At 49.3% G+C, this 20,351-nt stretch overlaps 1 protein-coding gene and 1 long non-coding RNA gene across 4 annotated transcripts; one reads left to right on the plus strand and one right to left on the minus strand.

The window, feature by feature from the left end:
- Positions 1–5,005: 5,005 nt before the first annotated feature.
- LOC140594151 (uncharacterized) lies at positions 5,006–13,857 on the minus strand. The gene is made up of 2 exons (XR_011994660.1): positions 13,756–13,857; positions 5,006–6,110 (listed from the first exon to the last, which is right to left on the minus strand). It is a non-coding gene; the product is annotated as an uncharacterized lncRNA (long non-coding RNA).
- ZNF324 (zinc finger protein 324) lies at positions 13,658–19,905 on the plus strand. Of its 3 annotated transcripts, XM_025984367.2 has the most exons (4): positions 13,658–14,386; positions 15,888–16,014; positions 16,355–16,471; positions 17,014–19,905. In XM_025984367.2, the coding sequence occupies exons 1-4, from the start codon at positions 14,354–14,356 to the stop codon at positions 18,465–18,467; spliced, it is 1,731 nt and encodes a 576-aa protein (XP_025840152.1). In that variant the 5' UTR covers positions 13,658–14,353; the 3' UTR covers positions 18,468–19,905. The 3 variants fall into 3 exon arrangements, with proteins under 3 accessions (XP_025840152.1, XP_072577394.1, XP_025840153.1); XM_072721293.1 differs by lacking the exon at positions 15,888–16,014 and having other exon boundaries at positions 13,961–14,386; XM_025984368.2 differs by lacking the exons at positions 13,658–14,386; positions 15,888–16,014 and adding an exon at positions 16,092–16,210.
- Positions 19,906–20,351: the final 446 nt, after the last annotated feature.

The following is a 20,351-nucleotide window of genomic DNA, read 5'->3' on the forward strand; positions in this document are numbered from 1 at the left end:
CCTTTGGCCACAAGTCTAACCTTATGAAGTAACAGAAGGTTCACACTGGAGAAGTGCCCTATGAGTGCAGCCATTGTGGTGGAGCCTTTAGTGAACCCCCAGCTCTTGTTCAGCACCAGATTGTTTACACCAAAGAAAGGCCATGTGAATCTGGCAAATGTGGGAAAGCCTCCAGCCATCAATTCCACATAGTCCCACACCACAAAGTGTAGATGTGAAAGGCTTATGAGTGTACCAAATGTGGCAAAGCCTTGAGCCAGAGTGCCTACTTTGTTCATGATAGAGTTCATGCTGGGGAAAGATGTTACAATAAGTGCACTAAATGTGGGAAAACTTAGCCAGCTCTCAACCTGTATTCACCATGAGAAAGCTCACATGAGAGGAAGTTCTTGCAAGTGCAGCGAGGGTGGGAAAGCCTTTAGCTACAGATTTCATTTCACTATACACCAAAGTTCAGGGACACCTGGGTGGCTTAGTGGTTGAGCATCTGCCTTTGGCTCAGGGCATGATCCCGGATCCAGGGATCAAGTCCCACACCGGGCTCCCTGCAAGGGACCCTGCTTCTCTCTCTGCCTATGTCTGCCTCTCTCTCTCATGAATAAATAAATAAATCTTTAAAAAAATAAACACCAAAGTTCACACCTGATAAAGCTTTTAGGAGTGCAGTCAGCATCAGAAAATTTTCAGCCCAAATGGCACATGTGTTCAGCTCGTCTCTGCATGGGAGAAAGTCACATGAGTGTAGTGAATCTAGAAGAGGATGGCTTGTCACTGTGGCTTCCTTCAGGTTGAAAGGAATCACAGAGGATAAGCCCAGCATGAGCAGCCTTCATGAGGTAACCTCCAGCAATAGTTAAACCTTATGCACCAGAACACTCCCCCTGAGGAAGTGATCTATGTGTGGGTGTTTTGTGGTCAGCCCACATAAGTGAGATAGACCCCCACACACCAAAATTTGGTTCAGAAGCTGATGATGTATACACCAAGAGAATTTAAGAGAACGCTTACTCATACAGCGAACTCCTGGGGAGACCTGGACAGTCACCAGCAGGTCTAGGTTGACTAGGCAGAGCAGTGAGTCAGGTGGAGTAGATCAGGTCTTGTTGCCTACAGGAAGGAACTGTGGAAAAATTATTGCATGGAGGCTGGAGATTTGTGACATTTAAAGTTCTCACTGGTGCCAAAGGAGAAGGAGATGCACAAAGTTGCCTGTCAACCTGTCCACATATGGAGCCAAAAGAGAAATGGAGGGTGAGGTTTAGAAAGAAATCAGCAGCCAACTGTCAGAAATGGAGTGACTCTTTTCCTCTTTTTTTTTTTTTTAAATTTTTATTTATTTATGATAGTCACAGAGAGAGCGAGAAAGAGGCAGAGACATAGGCAGAGGGAGAAGCAGGCTCCATGCACCGGGAGCCCGACGTGGGATTCGATCCCGGGTCTCCAGGATCGCGCCCTGGGCCAAAGGCAGGCGCTAAACCACTGCGCCACCCAGGGATCCCTCTTTTCCTCTTTAGAGCAGGAAAGCCTCTGCTGTCTGAGCTATATTGTGTCTGTGACCTGGTGGGATCTGAACAAGCAGCACTCTGCCTTCTGCTGTCTGTGACACCTGGAATTGTGCTGCAGTCATGCCTGTGTTGCTCAGGAAAGTCTACGACTGAGTTCCCCTGGAGGGAATCTCACTTGTCCTGAGCTGGTTTGGGGTTTCATATCTATCATCCATGACTGTGTTAGGCATGGACCCATGCCAATTCTGGCCAAGGAGACCTGAGGAGTCTCTGGAGGGATTCTGGGGAAAGTTTCCTTTCTTCATAGATGTCAGCTTTTTGTTTCATGATGAATTTAATGAGTCCCTGAAGTAACATTCAAACCAGGTTGCTTGCTTTCTCTTTCTTTCTTTCCTTTTTACTTTTATTTTTAAAAGATTTTATTTATTTATGAGAGAGAGAGAGAGAGAGAGAGAGGCAGAGACACAGGCAGAGGGAGAAGCAGGCTCCATGCTGGGAGCCCGAGGTGGGACTTGATCCCAGGTCTCCAGGATCACACCCTGGGCTGAAGGCTGTGCTAAACCACTGAGCCACCCAGGCTGCTATTTCTTTCCTTTTTAAGGAGATTCCATGCTGAGTGTGGAGCCAATCTGGGACTTGAACTTGACCCTGAGATCAAGACCTGAGTTGAGATCAAGAATTAGTCACTTAGGGCAGCCCGGTGGCTCAGCAGTTTAATGCCGCCTTCAGCCCAGGGCATGATCCTGGAGACCTGGGATCGAGTCCCATGTCGGGTTCCCTGTGTGGAGCCTGCTTCTCCCTCTGCCTGTGTTTCTGCCTCTCTCTCTCTCTCTCTCTCTCTGTGTGTGTGTCTCTCATTAATAAATAAATATGATCTTTTTTTAAAAAAAAAAAAAGAATTGGTCACTTAACTGACTGAGCCAGCCAGGCACCCCCAAACCAGCTTTCTTGGACTACTCTTGACTCTGATAATAAATGCATTACTTTAAAAAATCATTTTAAATCTCCATCTCTGGGGCACCTGGCTGGCTCAGTTGGTAGAGCATACAACTCTTGATCTAGGAGTTGTGAGTTCAAGCTCCACATTGGATGTAGAGATTACTTAAAAAATAAAATAAATCTCCAGAGGCACCTGGGTGGCTCAGTGGTTGAGCATCTGCCTTTGGCTCAGGACATGATTCCGGGGTCCTGGCTCCCTGATCAGGCTTCCTGCAGGGAGTCTGCTTCTCCCTCTGCCTATATCTCTGCCTCTCTCTGTCTCTAATGAATAAACAAATAAAATCTAAATAATAAAAATAAAATAAATCTACATTGCTTTATTTATCAAGAGGAGATTGAGATATTGAGATCTTAATCATGGCAGCATAAAAATGAGCAAGTATTGTTGGGCCCCTCCTCCAACATCTGCCTCAGGGGCAACTGGGGATTGCAATGCATGCCTCTGTCTAGTTGTGACATTACTGTATTACTACCCTAAGGCCTCCTGTATGAAGAGCACTACAAGCAAAAATTTGTGGTCAGGTCAGAGTGACTTAAGAACCTTGAGCTCTTTGTGAGAAAGGGGATGGTTGATCTGATATCCTCCGTTGTCAGAAATGAGAAACAAGTAGGTTCCTTGTTGTTAGAACATACCCCATTTTCCCAGAAGTCTTGAGATGAAGCTGACTTTTGTGGCATGGCCCTGGGAGGCTGGACTCCTATGTGCAGGTGTAAGTCAAGTGGATGATATACGTGTTTAAAGAAGCACCATGAAATTACAGAGTTGAGGGTGCCTGAAAAACACCCTCACAGTCCCCTCACAGAGGGGACACAGTCTGTTTAAAGGGACTCACCTGGGATCCCTGGGTGGCGCAGCGGTTTGGCGCCTGCCTTTGGCCCAGGGCGCGATCCTGGAGACCCGGGATTGAATCCCATATCAAGCTCCCGGTGCATGGAGCCTGCTTCTCCCTCCGCCTGTGTCTCTGCCTCTCTCTCTCTCTGTGACTATCATAAATAAATAAAAATTAAAAAAAAAAGGGACTCACCTGCTCCATTGTCATGCTGCATGGGGTGTGCAAAGCTTCCAGGATCTATAGACCTATGTATATAAAGATGAAATAATTGGGCCACCTGGCTGGCTCAGTCAGTAGAGCATGTGACTCTTGATATTGGGGTTGTCAGTTCAGGCCCTATGTTGGGCATAGAGCCTACTTGAAGGAAGGAAGGAAGGAAGGAAGGAAGGAAGGAAGGAAGGAAGGAAGGAAGGAAGGAAGGAAGGAAGGAAGGAAGGAAAGAAGGAAAGAAGGAAAGAAGGAAGGAAGGAAAGAGGAGGGAGAGAGGGAAGGAGGGAATAACTGAAATTCCCATTGCCTCCCTCTGTCTTCTGCTCAGCGGCCATCACGAAGGCAGTAACTAATGGCCTGAGAGCATGCACCTGGCCAGACTTGCTAGCACTAATAGCCATCATTGCATTCTAGCTCTTGCTGGTACTGGACTGGCCCTCCCAATGTATACAGACAGAAATGGATCAACAGACAGTTGCTGAGTATTCTGATGTTGAAGAAAAGACAGAGGTATGGGTTTTATGTAGAATCTCCTGATTTTATAAATGCTGACGTCATTTATGTAAACACGTTAATTTACATATGATAAAATTCTCCTGGGGTACCTGGGTGGCTCAGTTGGTTAAGCATCTGCCTTCGGCTCAGGTCATGATCTTGGGGTTCTGGGATCAAGCCCCGCATTGGGCTTTCTGCTCAGTGGAGAGACTGCTTCTCCCTCTCCCTTTGCCCTCTCTCTTGCTCTCTTTCAAATAAATAAAAATTTTAAAAATATATAAATAAATACAATTCTTCTAATTTTTTAATTTTTTTCTCATTAAACTTTTGTTTTAATGGGTCTCAAAAATCTGTGACAGATTTTTGGTCAAGTTGTTTCCATTAAAAAGTACTGATTTTAAAAACTAATAACTTAAAACTGCCCACACGCACAAAAAACAAAACAAAACAAAACACCAAAACACAAATGGTCCACAAAACATTCTCCTTTCCTTCTGAAGTTTTTACAATGCATTGTTATCATTAACCAGTCTTTTACTATTAAACTTAAATGGCCAATTGACACAAACAGTTCTGAGACCATTCTTCCACCACTGATTAAGACTGGGGTGGCGGGTATTGGGGATAATATTCATTTAGCCTTCTGAGCTTTCTGGGCAGACTTGGTGACTTTACCAGCTCCAGCTGCCTTCTTGTCCACTGCTTTGATGACACCCATAGCAACCGTCTGTCTCATGTCACGAAGAGCAAAACGGCCCAGAGGAGGATAGTCAGAGAAGCTCTCAACACACATAGGTTTGCCAGGAACCATATCAACAATGGCAGCATCCCCAGATTTCAAGAACTTGGGACCATCTTCCAGCTTCTTTCCAGAACAACGATCTATCTTTTCCTTCAGCTCAGCAAACTTGCAAGCAATGTGAGCTGTGTGACAATCCAGCACAGGTGCATATCCAGCACTGATTTGGCCTGGATGGTTCAGGATAATCACCTGAGCTGTGAAGCCAGCTGCTTCCATTGGTGGGTCATTTTTGCTGTCACCAGCCACATTGTCATGACAAACATCTTTGACAGATACGTTCTTGACATTGAAGCCCACATTGTCCCCACGAAGAGCCTCACTCAAAGCTTCATGGTGCATTTCAACAGACTTTACTTCAGTTGTAACACTGACCGGAGCAAAGGTGACCACCATGCCAGGCTTAAGAACACCAGTCTCCACTCGTCCCACTGGGACAGTACCAATACCACCAATTTTGTAGACGTCTTGGAGAGGCAGATGCAAGGGCTTATCAGTTGGACGAGTTGGTGGCAGAATGCGATCCAGGATTGCAAGCAGCGTGGTCCTGCTGGCATTCCCATCTTCACGGGTGACTTTCCATCCCTTGAACCAAGGCATGTTAGCACTTGGCTCCAGCATGTTGTCACCATTCCAACCAGAAATTGGCACAAATGCTACTGTGTCGGGGTTGTAGCCAATTTTCTTAATGTAGGTGCTGACTTAACGATTTCCTCGTATCTCTTCTGGCTATAGGGTGGTTCAGTGGAATCCATTTTGTTAACACCAACAATTAGCTGTTTTACACCCAGTGTGTAAGCCAGAAGGGCATGCTCACGGGTCTGCCCATTCTTGGAGATACCTGCTTCAAATTTACTAACACCAGCAGCAACAATCAGGACAGCACAGTCAGCTGAGATTTGCCTGTAATCATGTTTTTGATAAACTCTCTGTGTCCTGGGGCATCAATGATGGTCACATAATACTTGCTGGTCTCGAATTTCCACAGGGAGATATCAATGGTGATACCACGTTCACGTTCAGCTTTCAGTTTATCCAAGACCCAGGCATACTTGAAGGAGCCTTTTCCCATCTCAGCAGCCTCCTTCTCAAATTTTTCGATAGTTCTTTTGTAGATCCCACCACATTTGTAGATCAGATGGCCAGTAGTGGTAGACTTGCCCGAATCTACGTGTCCAATGACGACGATGTTGATGTGAGTCTTTTCCTTTCCCATTTTGGTTTAGGGTTAGCAGTGGTTTTCACGACACCTGTGTTCTGGTGGCAAACCTGTTGCAAAAAAGCCTAATTTTTAATTTTTAAAAAAGATTTAGTATTGGGGGGAGTGTTCTAAAAAGATTCATGGCAGCCATACTCTCAGTTTGAAAAGGCAAAAGTACTTTATTAATATTATAAAAATCTAATAGAAAGAAAGAAGAAAAGGGAAATCTATGCATAGACGAGGGCAATAGTAAGCAGTAAAGGAGAATAAGACAAAGTTACATCAAATTGAGTACTTACAATATTCAACTTCATTAGCTAAGGAAGTCCTGTGGAGATAGCCAGGCTGGAGCCCCCACTAAGAGGCCTGGGTGGAGCATCCTCCCCTCAGGTGAGACTTCCAACTGACCATCCCCATAAAGGTCATATTTATAGGGCAAAATGATGAGTACTGAAATTAAACATGTTTGCCTACATGCACTTTGGAGTGGGGTGTATTTCTATGTTATCATGTCTTTACATCTTCAAGGAGCCTAGACCATATATACCTGTCTGCTGGATTCCATTCTGGGGGGCCCACCCAGCCTAGAGTCAGAGGAGATACAAGGTAAAATTTATAGCTCTTGGCATCTGGAATAGAGGGGCCAATTCTGACCTAGAGGCCAGCTAATGTCAACTAACTAGTTATTCATGCAGCACACAACATTACTCATAAACAACATTCTTTAACCTGCCTGCATATGTGCAGATTGAGGTGGTTCGTTACACAGGAAAAAATCACAGAAACCTCTATTCATGCAATACAGACGGGCAAAGGGAGAGGAAGAGAGAGAATCTCTAGCAGACTTCCCACTGACGATGGAGCCTGACACACACGGCTTGATCTCACAACAGTGAGATCATGACCTGAGCTAAAATTAAGAGTCAGACGCTTAATGGACTGGGCCATCCAGATGCCCCAAATGCTTCTAATTTTTTTTCCTTCTAATTTTTTGAAGTAATCTCTAACCCAACATCAAGCTCAAACTCATGATCCAGAGATCAAGAGTCAGATGCTCTACCGACTAAGCCAGCCAGATGCCCCAAAATGCTCTTTTAAGTGTATGGGTCAGTGAGTTTTACAAATGTATACACCTATGTAATGACATACTTAAATATTGAACATTCTCACCACATCTAAAGTTCACTTTGTGTACTTCTCCCTCAGTCATCTCCAACCCATGTGTCAGACAACTAGTAAGGACTTGCTTTCTGCCACTATAGGTTAGTTTTGTCTTTTCTAACATATTATATAAATGGAATAATTTATCCCAAATGGACCTTTTGTGTGTGTGTTCTTTTGCTCACCATAATTTTGGGAGATTCATTGATGTTGTAACCTATACCATTACTTCATTTATTATGGAATAGTACCTCATTGTAGGAAATGTTACTACATGTTTATTCCACCCACTGGTTTTACCCATCAGAGTTGTTTCCAACTTCTAGCTGTTATGAATAAAGGTGTTATGAACACTCATGTACCAGGATATTTTAAAGATTTTTTAAAAAGATTCTAAAGTAATCTCTACACCCAATGTAGGGAGTAGATCCCGAGTTCAAGACTCACATGCTCTACTGACTGAGTCAGCCAGGCCCCCGTTATGTACCAGGATTTTTGTGGTCTTGTGCTTTTATTTCCTATGGATATATCCCTAAAAGAATTGCTGAGCTGTAGGACAGGCATATGTTGAACCTCAAAGACATTGAGGGTATGCCACAGCTTAAGAGGCTAGCTGCACCAGTCCAAACTGAACTACGGAATTCAATATTCAGTCAAGGCAAAATCTTCTATTTCGCAAAGATGAAGTTGTGTGATTATAAATTCCTCCTGGGGAAGGAAAATGCATTCAAGTCCCTCAGTATACTCAGCAGGGACTACTAGCACAGTGCAAGTGGGTTATACCTCACTCTGAGTCTAAATATAGCATCCTTGGTGACCAGAAGGAAAACTCCAATACTTCCTGACAATTCAAGCAGAGGAAATACACAGCTCCTGTTAGGCACAATCTAGGCATGAGCAACAGGAGGACAGACTTTAGATGTCCTGATCAAGAGCCCCACCCCAACCCAGGCCTGCCCAGGGATCACCCTATTCCACCTATCTAACCATCAGTTTCTGGTTACAGCATCCCAGCAGATGAAGAGTTAAGTGTTTTTTTGTGTGTGTGTGTGCTGGTTGCACTTGTGTAGAAAGTAGCTGCTTGTCCTTATCTGACCTGTGTCTCTAAAATACAAATAATGTTGAGGTTTCCTAAGGTGCAGGTATTTTGGTTTTTTTGTTTGTTTTCTTGTTATTGTTGTTTTAAGATTTTATTTATTTATTTATTTAAGAGAGAGAGAGAGAGAGAGAGAGAGCCACTTAGGCATCCCTATGTAGGCATTTTGAATGTATCATGGGAAAAGACATGTTTAGTTGGCTAATTATTATATAATCCAGGCCTGTCACTCAAATGATATGACCCTAGGAATCACCAAAAGAAAAAAATTGTTATAAGCCCACACACTAGAGTATCTGGGGCCATTGTCTCTCTTGACTGCCTTGCTTCTTCCTTGGAATGTATATATTACTAAAACTTTGCCTGCTTTACTTTTTTTTTTGTTTTATATTTTATTTATTTATTCATCACACACACACACACACACACACACACACACACAGAGGCAGGGGAGAAAAGCAGCCTCCACGCAGGGACCCCAATGTGGGACTTGATCCTAGGACTCCAGGATCAAACCTTGGGCCGAAGGCAGGCGCTAAACCACTGAGCCACCCAGGGATCCCCGGGGCTGTGGTGATTCTGTGTCAGTGAAGAGGCTGGCTTAGCAATCAAAATGCTAGTCATGTGCTTAAAGATCCCTCTCCTTTCAAAGACCCTCAAACTCACCCTAGCTGGCCAGTGACATAACTATTTTATCCTGATGGATCATAAGTGGAAGAGGGCAGCAATACAGGACAAGAATCCCAGAGCAAGCTGGTATCCAGACACACTATTGCTCCAGAGGGGTCCTGGGAAAGGTACACATCAGCAACAACTGTACCCACCTCACAGGAGTCCTTAGGTATAAATGAGTGAATATGTGAAAAGCTACTAACACTATCTAAAACAAAATGGACCATGAAAAAGGTCATTGAATTCTCTGGGCCCCCCCAAAAATGCAGCTTGAAAGATGCTACATTTTTTATGAGGTACTAGATACTCACACTCTTGTTTCCCTTGAATAGGAAAAATGACACTCATTGATACATTGTTTTAGTGTTGCTATTAGAAAGCTCCATGTATCATGTTCGTATTGCCATGCAGTTATACCAGAAGTACCCTGGTGCCAGGTAATTTGGTCTAGGGGCTTGGGCTAATCCCTCTCCCTATTCCTATGACCAGGCTGGACACCTGGATATGGCCAGCAGTGCCAGCTTCCAAATCACCTCCCAATCCAGCAGCCAGCTGCCCTGAGAGATGAAAGGTAGGAGCAAATGAGGTTATGATTCCTGCAGCAGTCAAGAATGGAACCCTCTGAACTAGGATGGAGTGTGAGAGGATGCTGGTGGCTAGAGGCACTTTCTGACTCCCAGGTACAGAAGGCTGTAACACTGTTAGGGATGTGGCCCAAGACAGGTGTGGTGATTTCCACAAGTCACAGAGGTGCCCAACATTAATGCAAGGCTGCCCAGGACAGGAGCTGAATGTGAATACTCCCAACAACCTGGAGTTGTGCATTCTTAGTCCAGTATTTTAGATGTGAAGAAACTTAAATCACAGACAGGGGACATCGGGGCCCATTATCACACAGGTTATGGTCAGAGGAACCCACCTGCAAACTTAGGTGAGACTGACCTACCCTGGGCCTAAGCTGACTCCTCTTCCTCCAACTTGCATATATATATTTGAGAGAGAGAGGGAGCATGAACAGGGGAGGGACAGAGGAAGAGGGAAAGGGAAGAGCAGACTCCCCATTGAACGGGGAGGAGAGCCCAACTTGGGGCTCCATACTTCCACCCATGACCTGGGTGGAAGTCAGATGCTTAACTGAATGAGCCACCCCCGGTAGCCCCCCTCCATATTGCATTCTGCATCCAGCTGGACATGTGCATATATTTTATGCAAGTTTGAAGCATGTGGAAATCACATGCTTGGAAACACCAGATACAGAACATCTCATTTGATTCTGCCACTCCGAAACAGTGTAGACCTTTCTCTTCACAAAGTTAGGAGGGAATAATTCTTGCATGTCCCTAACTGTGGATGGTGAGGCCTGTAAGAATGCATCCCATGCTAAGAGGCTTGCCTGTATTTCAAAAAAGATCCCACTTGGACTGTTTGTACACAAGTATGCTACCTTGTCAAAGTGTAACCGAACTCAAGGGATTCACTGCTTAGCGTGCATTAAATTGAACACAACCCAAGGAAGTGTTAAAGAACTTTTTAATTACTTGTTACTAAATAAGTAAGGAACCAGGGCACTGTGTACCGGTAGGGTTAGTACAGGAAGGTTTTTTGTTTTGTTTTGTTTTGTTTTTTGTTTTGTTTTGTTTTTTTGAGAGAGAGAACACAAGCTGGGAGAGGAGCAGAGAGAAGGACAAGCAGACTCCTGCTGAGCATGGAGCCCGACACAGAACTTGATCCCAAGACCCTGAGATCATGACCTGAGCCAAGATCAAGAGTCAGAAGCTTAGCCACCCAGGCGCCCAGCAGGCTTTTTATTCAGTGTATTAGGGTGTGGAGATAGGGAGCTTGCATATACACTAAGGAACCTACACACATTGTATTACTTAGGTACTTTGGTTCAACTGTGTCTTGGTTTGCTGTCTTGATGGAAGTAAATTACTCCCTTTGGGTTTGTTGTGTCTTTTTAAACACTAGACATTGCAGAACATCCTCCCACTCTGCTGGTCTCTTCTGATTCCCAGCCCCTTGCTGTGACCTCATATCTCACCCTTTCCCCTCATCCCTCATCTCTTTCTCTCAGGTCCCCCAACACCAGTGTCCCCTTATTGTGTCCTCACTTGGTCACATGTCCTTGAAATGCCTTGTTAACATGCTATTTGATGACATTCATTTGTTCTTTCCAAAGACCAAGACCTGCTGCCCAACATGGTGCTCCTCTGCCACCAGAGGCTAAGGCTGTACCAAACTTCCCAGACAGATAAGTGAGCAAGGGACCTATCATGTCACTTTGTACTTGTACCTGCGCAGAGTCTCCCAGTCTGGGCTGTCAAACCTAATTCCTGTCCCCTGGGCAGTGACCCCATGAACTCCATCCTGGCTGTGTCCAATATGCACTCAGTTAACTGGCATGTCTCTGTTTTTTCAGCTGTTAGCATGGAGCAGGGGAAGAGCAGGTGTTATATGACCAGAAAGATAACCATCATGAAATATACCCAGAGCCTTTTCCCTACAAAGATATATACTACCAAGAATAAAGCTGCTAGAGCCATCTCCAGCTGGGTGAAGGACATTGCTCCCATTACATGAGACAAGATTCCATATGACCAGAAAGATAACTATCTCATGAAATAATGAGATTTCATATTTTCCCTACAAAGACATATACTACCAGGAATAAAGCTGCTAGAGCCATCTCCAGCTGGGTGAAGGGCATTGCTCCCACTACAGGTCCCTCTAGCCTTCTTCTCTCACCTAAGTGAGAGAGATCATAGTCAGCAGGGGCCAGGGCTTCTAGCAAATACTTTGAGAATGCTGTAGCCAGGGAAGGCAGTTGGGGTCAAGGAAGAAAAAATGAAAGAAAGAAACTACGGTGGTGGAGATATGCTCCTCAGACACAGTGCTACTAAAGATTGGGATTCATTGGAAGATTTAGTATGATCCTCTCCCCTCTCACCCTTTACACATCAGTGGAATTCCAGTGTAACAGAGGATTACCACTAAAAGAGATGCAAGACACGGACTCTCTCTGGAGAAGAACACTTACCAGAGCACAAAGTCTACAGAACAGACAAAAACTAGACCACTAGAGGAATTTGAAGCCTCTAGCACCCATAGTTACAACAAACATTAAGTACAGTCCTACTTTGATCCATATTACCAAACCTCCTGTTTACTTTTGTTCCTGTTACCAAACATAATTCTCGCTTTCAACAACAAATGACAAGGCATATCAAAAGGCAAGGAAAAACAGGCTGAGCACACACAAAACAATCATCAGAATGACAACCAGATAGGACCCAGAAGTTGGGAGTATCACACAGGATGTAAAATAACTGATTAAGATGTTAAGGGTCCTAGTGGAAAAAAAGTAGACAAAATGCAGGAATAGATGGATAATGTAAGCAGAGAGATGGAAACTCTAAGGTAAGATCAAAAGTTAAGGCTAGAGATAGAAAACACTAGTAGTAATGAAGAGTGCCTTCAACTGGCTCATCAGCAGGCTCAACCCAGCCAAGGAAAGAATGGATGCTCAGCACAATTCAGCACAATGCAAATGCTTATTACTATCTGTTTCACAGATGAGGACACAGGGGTTCACAGAAGTCCAGCCAGGTTAGCTAGGGCCCCACCACCGGCCCCAGACAACACCCTCCCCATGCCCCCCACAACCCCCCACCGCGAGTCACCTGGCAGTGCAATCTTGTTCAGGGTGAGATCTGAATCAGGGATATGGAGCTACTCTGTGTACAGAGGACGACTTGTTGCCATTTTTATTTCATTTCCAATTCATTAAATTGTGAGTTTACCAAACAATTAGCATTTCTCTAAATAGTAGGCAATCAAGATCCTTCTAGTCTAACTAATTACACGTTATAGGGATAATTTTAAAACACGAAGTTTTAAAGAAATTAAATGTCTCCAAACATTCAAACAGTGCTTGAAATGTTAATGCCTCTAAGCTTCTGAATAAGTCACGAGTTTAATATGTTAGATTTTCTTAAACTCTTTCAAAGCGAGCATCTATAGTGGAGATAGATGCATATAGAAGGAGGCAGGAATAATGAACGAACTTGACACACATTAATTCCATATTTCCTTAAAACAGTGGGTAATATGCGGTGGGTAACATGACTGTACCACCTTATGCATGCAGATTACCGACCCTGAAAAAAACCAAATCGTCCCAGTGGAGCAACAGAGGGAAAACCTCTTCTTCTCTGCCAGCAGTCACTCGTGTGCAGAGACTGCCTTTCCTTTTGTTTTTAGGTGTGACAGACACTCAGGTTGGTCCCGAGGAAAAGACACCGAGGAATCAATATCGTGATGTGCCAACAACACCCAGACGACCCAAAGACAAGCAAGTCTGGGAAAATACATTCTGCGCGGTCCAGTTTAGTAAGGTAAACAGATGGCTTAGGGACGTCTCAGAGAACAATTCAAACTCAAGAAAAATTTAGGCTGGGGGCTTGCAGCCCTTGGGGTAGAGGCTGCAAAAGTGATATTAACCCTTCACAGGACACAGAGAGGCCAAACCCGAGCCCAGGCCTCCAGAGGCAGCGCTCGGGTGGGCACTGCCAGGCTCGGTGCCAAAGCGCCAACCCTCGCACACGCACACACCCCGCCCGCAACGACACTGGGCTTTGTCCTTAAAGCCCCAGGCTGGGGTCGCCTCCCGGGACCTCAGCAGTTTCCGCTTCTGCGCGTCCAGCATTTAGTGTCGGCGGCCGCTTGGGTGCACGCCGGGATCCCAGAACCCCGAGCGCAGGCCCCCCAGCCGGACGACTCCCCACCTCACGCGCGTGGGCCCACGGAAGCAGGGTCGTGCCTGCGGGAACCCATGTCCCAGAGCGCTGCGCGGAGATGCCTGACGGTCGCCAGAGGCGTGGGCAAGGGTACCGCGGGACTGGCCGCCGAGCCGGCGGAAACTACGCTTCCCAGAAGGCGCCGCGCGTGCGTCCGCAGCGCTCATGGGGCCAATGACGGCTTGCGGAGGCTGGACTTCCGGCGTCCGGGGGCTGTCACTTTGCTGCCGGGCGTGGGGCCACACCGGTGTCGGGGACTGAGGCGCGACCGGCCCGGGTCGGTTTTCCAGAGGCTTGGAGACCCAAGGCGAGGGCTGCGAGGAAGGCGCGAGCGGAGGGCCGCAACGCGCACGCCGTGATCGTGGGCGACGGTCGCGTCCCCCGAGCCTGGGTTTCTCCGGGTGTAGCCTGGGACGCCCCGCAAGGCTGTGGGGCGGTGCCCAGAGTCACGTGTTCTCCGACCCCCGGGCGGCAGGGGCGGCGGCGTCCTGGGCGTCTGTGCCCTCGAACGACGGGAAGACTGAGACCTGGAGCCGGGACGTCGCGTTGTGCGTCGCTTTCTGCGCGTCCTCAAGCAAGGGTTCTGATGGCGACCGCGGCGCTGACAGAGCCCGCACAGGTGAGTAGAAGAAACGTAAGACCACCAACCGCCTGCTCCCTCCTCGAGGCACCTCGACTCAGGGAGGGACTTTACTTGGACGTTTTGTCTCCCCTCCCGGTCCGTCCTAGGCCCGGGGGCTCAGGCCAGTGGAGCGTGCACGTGTGAGATCCCCACTTCTGGCAGCCAAAGGAGTGAGGTGTAGACGGAAGTTCCCAGCAGAGGGTCCCACGCGTGCAAAAGCTGGGAGGGGAGACTGAGCCTAGGTGCTTCGGGAACTGAGCTTCCAGACGTGAGCAAGGAAGAGAAATAGCAGGCTGAGGAGTTGCGTCGGGGCCCGGGGAGGAATCGAACAGAGCCTGGACGTGCTTTAAGTTAGGATTTTTAAAGTATCCCACCGTTTCCTTGGCGGAGAAATGACGCAGAGCGGGGGTGGCCGTGTGCACGGAGCAGGCACTGCCACAGTCTGGGTAGCCGAAGACGGCACCTGCTGCAGGCACGCTGGGCCAGCGGAGACGGGAAAGGGGTTGGATTCCCGTGGGTCTGAGGTCTCAGGTGTGGCGTGTGAGCCAGTGGCCCTAGTGTAGCACAGTCCCAAGTTTTTTGGCCTGAGCACCCAGAGGAACGGAGGTGCTGTAGACAGGAACAGGAATTTGAAGGGAAAGCAGGGTGCGGAGTAAGATCAGGGAGTCTGTGATGTCCCAGGGTGGAGGTATGGTCTGGACCGGGAATTGCAGATGTCTAAGGATAGGGGCCTGACATTCTGAGCCAAGGCAAGGCCTGGGAATCAAACTTAGGAAGGAATCTCGTGGATGCGGCCAGGGATGGGTAGCACTCCAGGGAGATGAAGAAAGGCTGGTAGCCCCTGGGGCTCTTGGTGGAGGATGGGGGGTGGAGCTTGGCTGGTGGCTGAAGGCAGGGTTTAGGCCAAGGAAATGGGGGAGGGACCATAGTTTGGAGGGAGGGTGGAACTGGCTTCCTGTGTGCCCACCAGATCCTTGGGGCCCCTCCTGTAGTGACTGGAGGGGATCAGCCGGCCAGTCGTTCATGCTGAAGGAGCAGTCTTGGGATGTCAGGCAAGTTCAGCAGAAGGGGGCATCCCTGCGAGCATGGGCATGTCCTGCAGGGTCCATAGCTGGGACTTGTACAATTGCTAATTCCAGGAACAGTTAAGGGTATGTCTGGGGAGGTCAGTCTGTGCAAAGGCTGGAGCATGAGTGTGCACCTGGGCCTGCCTTTGGGGTGGTAGCCATCTGAAGGCCGAGAGCTAGCTCTGCCTGCCTTGTGTAAGTGGCCAGTCAGGAGGCCGAGAAGGCATCTATGGCCTAGACAGGTAGGGTTTAGGAAAGAGGAGGGAAGTTACATCTGCAGAGTTGCAGAGCCTGGGGAGAGGAGGGTAGGGGGAGCAAGGTAAGCCTCTGAGGGATATTGGGAAAGATAGCCCTTGGGACAGGGAGGTGGGTCCTGGGTTGTCATCAGCCATAGCTTAGATCGTGTCCATCCCCCCCGCCCACTGTTGTAGAGCCTGATGGCCTTTGAGGATGTGGCCGTGTACTTCTCCCAGGAGGAATGGGAGCTCCTGGATGCAGCCCAGAGGGCCTTGTACTGCCACGTGATGCTAGAGAACTTCGCACTTGTGGCTTCACTGGGTAAGGCCCTGGGTTTTCCATGGGAAGCTCTGTTGTTGCCAGCACTAACCCCTTATCTCCTGTTGGCCTATGAGCAGCCTCATACCAGCTGGCTGAGTGTCCCTGTGCCGCTGTGGCGCCTCTGTGTCCAGGCTCGGCCCCTTTCATCTGGTGCTGCCAACACGGTTCTCCTCACAGGGACCATTGAACTCTTCCTGTGAGTCTTGCCATGTGGTGTGGTTTTCTTGGTTGCACAGATGACACCATCTATACCCCATAAAGCCCTGACTTCTGCCATCTGTTGGGCGGTAGGTTGTCCTGAGCTGGGCCTAGCCCCTCACTTGCTTGTCTTTTCTTACAGGGCTCTCTGCGTCACGACCCCGGGTAGTCATGCAGCTTGAGCGTGGCGAGGAACCCTGGGTTCTCAGTGGGACAGTTGTGATGCCAGCCAGGAATGCTCAGAGGAAGGCCAGCCCTGGTGAGTGGGGACTCAGAGGGAGTGAGCTTGGGCCCATCTGCCGCCACGCTTCTGTCCCCTTTCCCTGCCTTCCTGGAGGCTCTCATCTCCCACCTCCTGCCTGACTCCCTCCCGTCCTCCTTATACCATCAGCCACTCCTGGAGACTCTGGCCTTGGCTTGCCCATCAAGGGGGAGGGAGATCCCAGGGTACCCCATGCCAGGCAGTGGGCCACAGCCTTTACCAGGACAGTCTGTGACTCACACTCATGGCACTGGCCACACTATGGGAGAGGCAGTGGGGTGGGGGTGGGGTCACAGGCAGGAACAGGGTTTGAGAGTAGGGCCTATAGCATCAGGTAGCTATTTGTGTAAGGAACAAAAGCAGGCTTGAGGAGTCCCCTGGGACAGAAGTGAAGTACATACGCTGGTATCTGGCCACGGCTTTTCTCCCCAGCTTGCACACCACCCAGTCCTCAGCATTCCTTTGCATGACCACTAGGCATGCCCCAACCATCCCCTCTGGCCAGGATGACCCAGGATCCACCATTTCTGTGCCTTCAGGTTCCCGTCATCTGGCATACGACAGGGTGGTTCCTGGAGAAGCAGCGCTGCCAGGGGCCCTCCATGATGGCTCCCGTCCAGCGCCTACAAGGGTCCTTCCCTTCACTGGCATGTGTGATCGTGGGAAAAGCCTGGAGGACTGGCAGGGCATCTCCCGTTCTCAGGAGAAAAAACCCACAGGGGTATCTGTAATCTATTGGGAACGGCTCCTGCTGGGTCCTGGCAGTGGGGAGGCCAGTGTGAGCCTCAGACTGACCTCTCCACTGAGGATGGCTGAGGACAGCTCACCCAGGGAGAAGGCCCTTATGAACCGCCCCATGCCAGGCAAGCAGCTGAGGGCATGTGGGGGTCAGAAGCCATATGGGCGGGAGGCCCCTGGGAGAGCCTTCCCCAAAATTCCTGAATTTGAGGCTGGTCTCACCTCTGGGCAAGGTGGTAAGGGTACAGCTAGCCACAAGCCTCATGGACTCCCTGCTGGCCAGGAGCCCCCGACCTGGCATCAGCTGGGCAAGGCCCTCCACACAGGCACTGGCCTCCTTTCAGGGGAGAAGCCCTTCGAATGCAGGGCATGCAACAAAGTGTTCGTGAAGAGCTCCGACCTGCTCAAGCACCTGCGCACCCACACTGGGGAGCGGCCATATGAATGTGCTCAGTGTGGCAAGGCCTTTAGCCAGACATCACACCTGACGCAGCACCAGCGCATCCACAGTGGTGAGACACCCTATGCATGCCCAGCCTGTGGCAAGGCCTTCAGGCATAGCTCCTCCCTGGTGAGACACCAGCGCATACACACAGCTGAGAAGTCTTTCCGCTGCAGCGAGTGTGGCAAGGCCTTCAGCCATGGGTCCAACCTCAGCCAGCACCGCAAAATCCACGCAGGTGGGCGGCCCTACGCGTGTGCCCAGTGTGGCCGCCGCTTCTGCCGCAACTCACACCTGATCCAGCATGAGCGCACTCACACGGGTGAGAAGCCTTATACCTGTGCTCTTTGCGGTGCTGCCTTCAGCCAGGGTTCCTCACTCTTCAAGCACCAGCGTGTGCACACAGGCGAAAAGCCCTTTGCCTGTGCAGAATGTGGCCGTGCCTTCAGTCACAGCTCTAACCTCACGCAGCATCAGCTACTGCACACGGGTGAGCGGCCCTTCCGCTGTGGGGACTGTGGGAAGGCTTTTGCCAAGGGCGCAGTGTTGCTCAGCCACCGACGCATCCACACGGGTGAGAAGCCCTTTGTATGCACACATTGCGGCCGTGCCTTCCGAGAGCGCCCAGCCCTCTTCCACCACCAGAGGATCCACACAGGAGAGAAACCTGTGCGGAAACCGCGGCGTGGGACAGGCCTGTGCCCCCAGGCCAGGCCTTCTTTGGGAGCATCATCAGAGGGTTCACTGGGGAGGGAAGCTGGGCCCACTCCCACTTCAGGTCCAGCCACAGTTTCAAAGCCTGCTGAAGCCTGAGTTCACAGCTGGTTGTCTAAACACCTGTGTCGCCCACACATCCACATTTTGGGGAAGACATGGCCGTGTACTGTGGTTCCATCTGCACATGGTGATGATGTTTGCCATTTCAGCCACAGGTCATCCCAACGGTCAGGCTGCAGAATTATCAGGGGGCTGTGTGGATGCTGGGACTTTGGTAGGGCAGAGACCTGGCAGAGTGCTGTTTCATGCCTATTATGACGTGGGTACTCAGGTGAGGAGGAGGAGGGCTGGAGTGCTGGGGAGGTGGTCCTAGAAGGTTCCCACGTCTGTACACCAGTGACTGCCATGCTGACCCTCAGGATGTTCCTTCAAGACCTCACTTCATCCAAGGCCTCCTGTGAGCAGACCCAGGGGGTAGGACGTCATGTGCTGTCTGGTGTTGGCCTTGGGCTCTAAGTCTCAGCTTCCACCTCCGGAAAAGAATGGGAGGGAGAGAAAGGGAGGGAAGGAGGGAGGGAGAGAGATTCAGGCCTACCGAGGGTATCTGCAGGACCGTGATAGGCAGGATCTTGATAAGGGCCAACATGTGCCCATTGCCACCCCTGAGGTGGCTGCTGTGGTTGGTACCCCATTTCTCCGATGAGGAAACTGAGGCAGAGAGAGGGGATGTGAGTTGCACACAGCAGAGCCAGGACATGGCTCCTGGCCATAGGGTCAGCATCCTGAGCTCAGCACTCTGCCCCCGTGCTCTGGCATCCATGCTCTAGTCTGCCAGTGTGAGAGCTGGGTGGTGCCAGGCCTGGCTACCTGCACCTAGAACTCCCACAGTCGGTGGAGCAAGCAGAGGTAGAGGGCCCTGAGTTGAGGAGAGGGAGACCAACATCAAGAATGATGGCTCTTTAGCCATGCTCTTCCATTCAGTTTCTCATCCAAGCCTCAGGATTGGCCACATCCTCTGTTACCAAAGGCTCCCTTACAGGAGCCTTTATATCCCCACTGCCCTGAGAAGAGGTGATCATAACAGGTTTGGAGGAGACCAGAGGGGACTACTTGTTTCTGCAGAGTCTGGTGGACAGGTGTCCACCAGTTCTCTTGCCTCAAGTGGAAAGGGGATTTGCCGTTCCCTAAGGCCATGTGTGTGCACCCTCCCATCGTGGGTCACCTCCACATGGCTGGGACACTGAGTCAGATGGGTGGGATGGGGCCCAGGTTTCTCCCTGTGGCTCTCAGTGGACCAGCTTCCATCGTGACCTGAGGCTTTACTCCCAGGGATGTTAGTGGACTCTTGGGAACAAAAAAGAGAAGACCCAAAAGTAGAAGTTGGAATGGACGTATATTATGTAAATCCTTGCACAGCAGTGTGGAAGTGCACAGCCTTGGCCCTCCCTCCCAGCCTCCAGATTATGGTTCAGAAGGGTTTAAGAACACAATCCAGAGAGGTTTTCATATATAAATTTTCAAACGTGCACAGTAACAGTCTGATGCCTGTTTCATCTTAGCACAATGCATACATGCCTTCAGTGTGTTTCCCAAATGTACAGGGACCTTGTTTTGTCCCATGTCTCTTTGAAAGACCAAAGGGTAGATGTGTAGTCTGAGGCCCACTGAGGATTTGGGATACCTGTTATCCCCTTGGTAGTCATAGGTGTAGGAGTATCCAAGGAGGTCTGGGCTGGGTGGTGTGCCTGGGTCCCCAAACAGGGCCTCTGTCTGGATAGGAGTTGTTTATGGTCCAGGCCAGGGGATTTAGTGGTGGGGTCACCAATTGGCTAGAAATATGGAGTCCAGCCTGGTGAGTCTTCTATCCCACCAGCTGCAAGATTTGGCAGCCGTGTGCCATATACAGTGACCACAGACCTATTGCTCTCTCTCACTCCCATCTTCCCAGCAGTGCCAGGCTCATTTCTGGAACCTCATAGC

Source organism: Vulpes vulpes, chromosome 1, assembly GCF_048418805.1.
Source record: "Vulpes vulpes isolate BD-2025 chromosome 1, VulVul3, whole genome shotgun sequence".
Lineage (NCBI taxonomy): Eukaryota > Metazoa > Chordata > Mammalia > Carnivora > Canidae > Vulpes > Vulpes vulpes.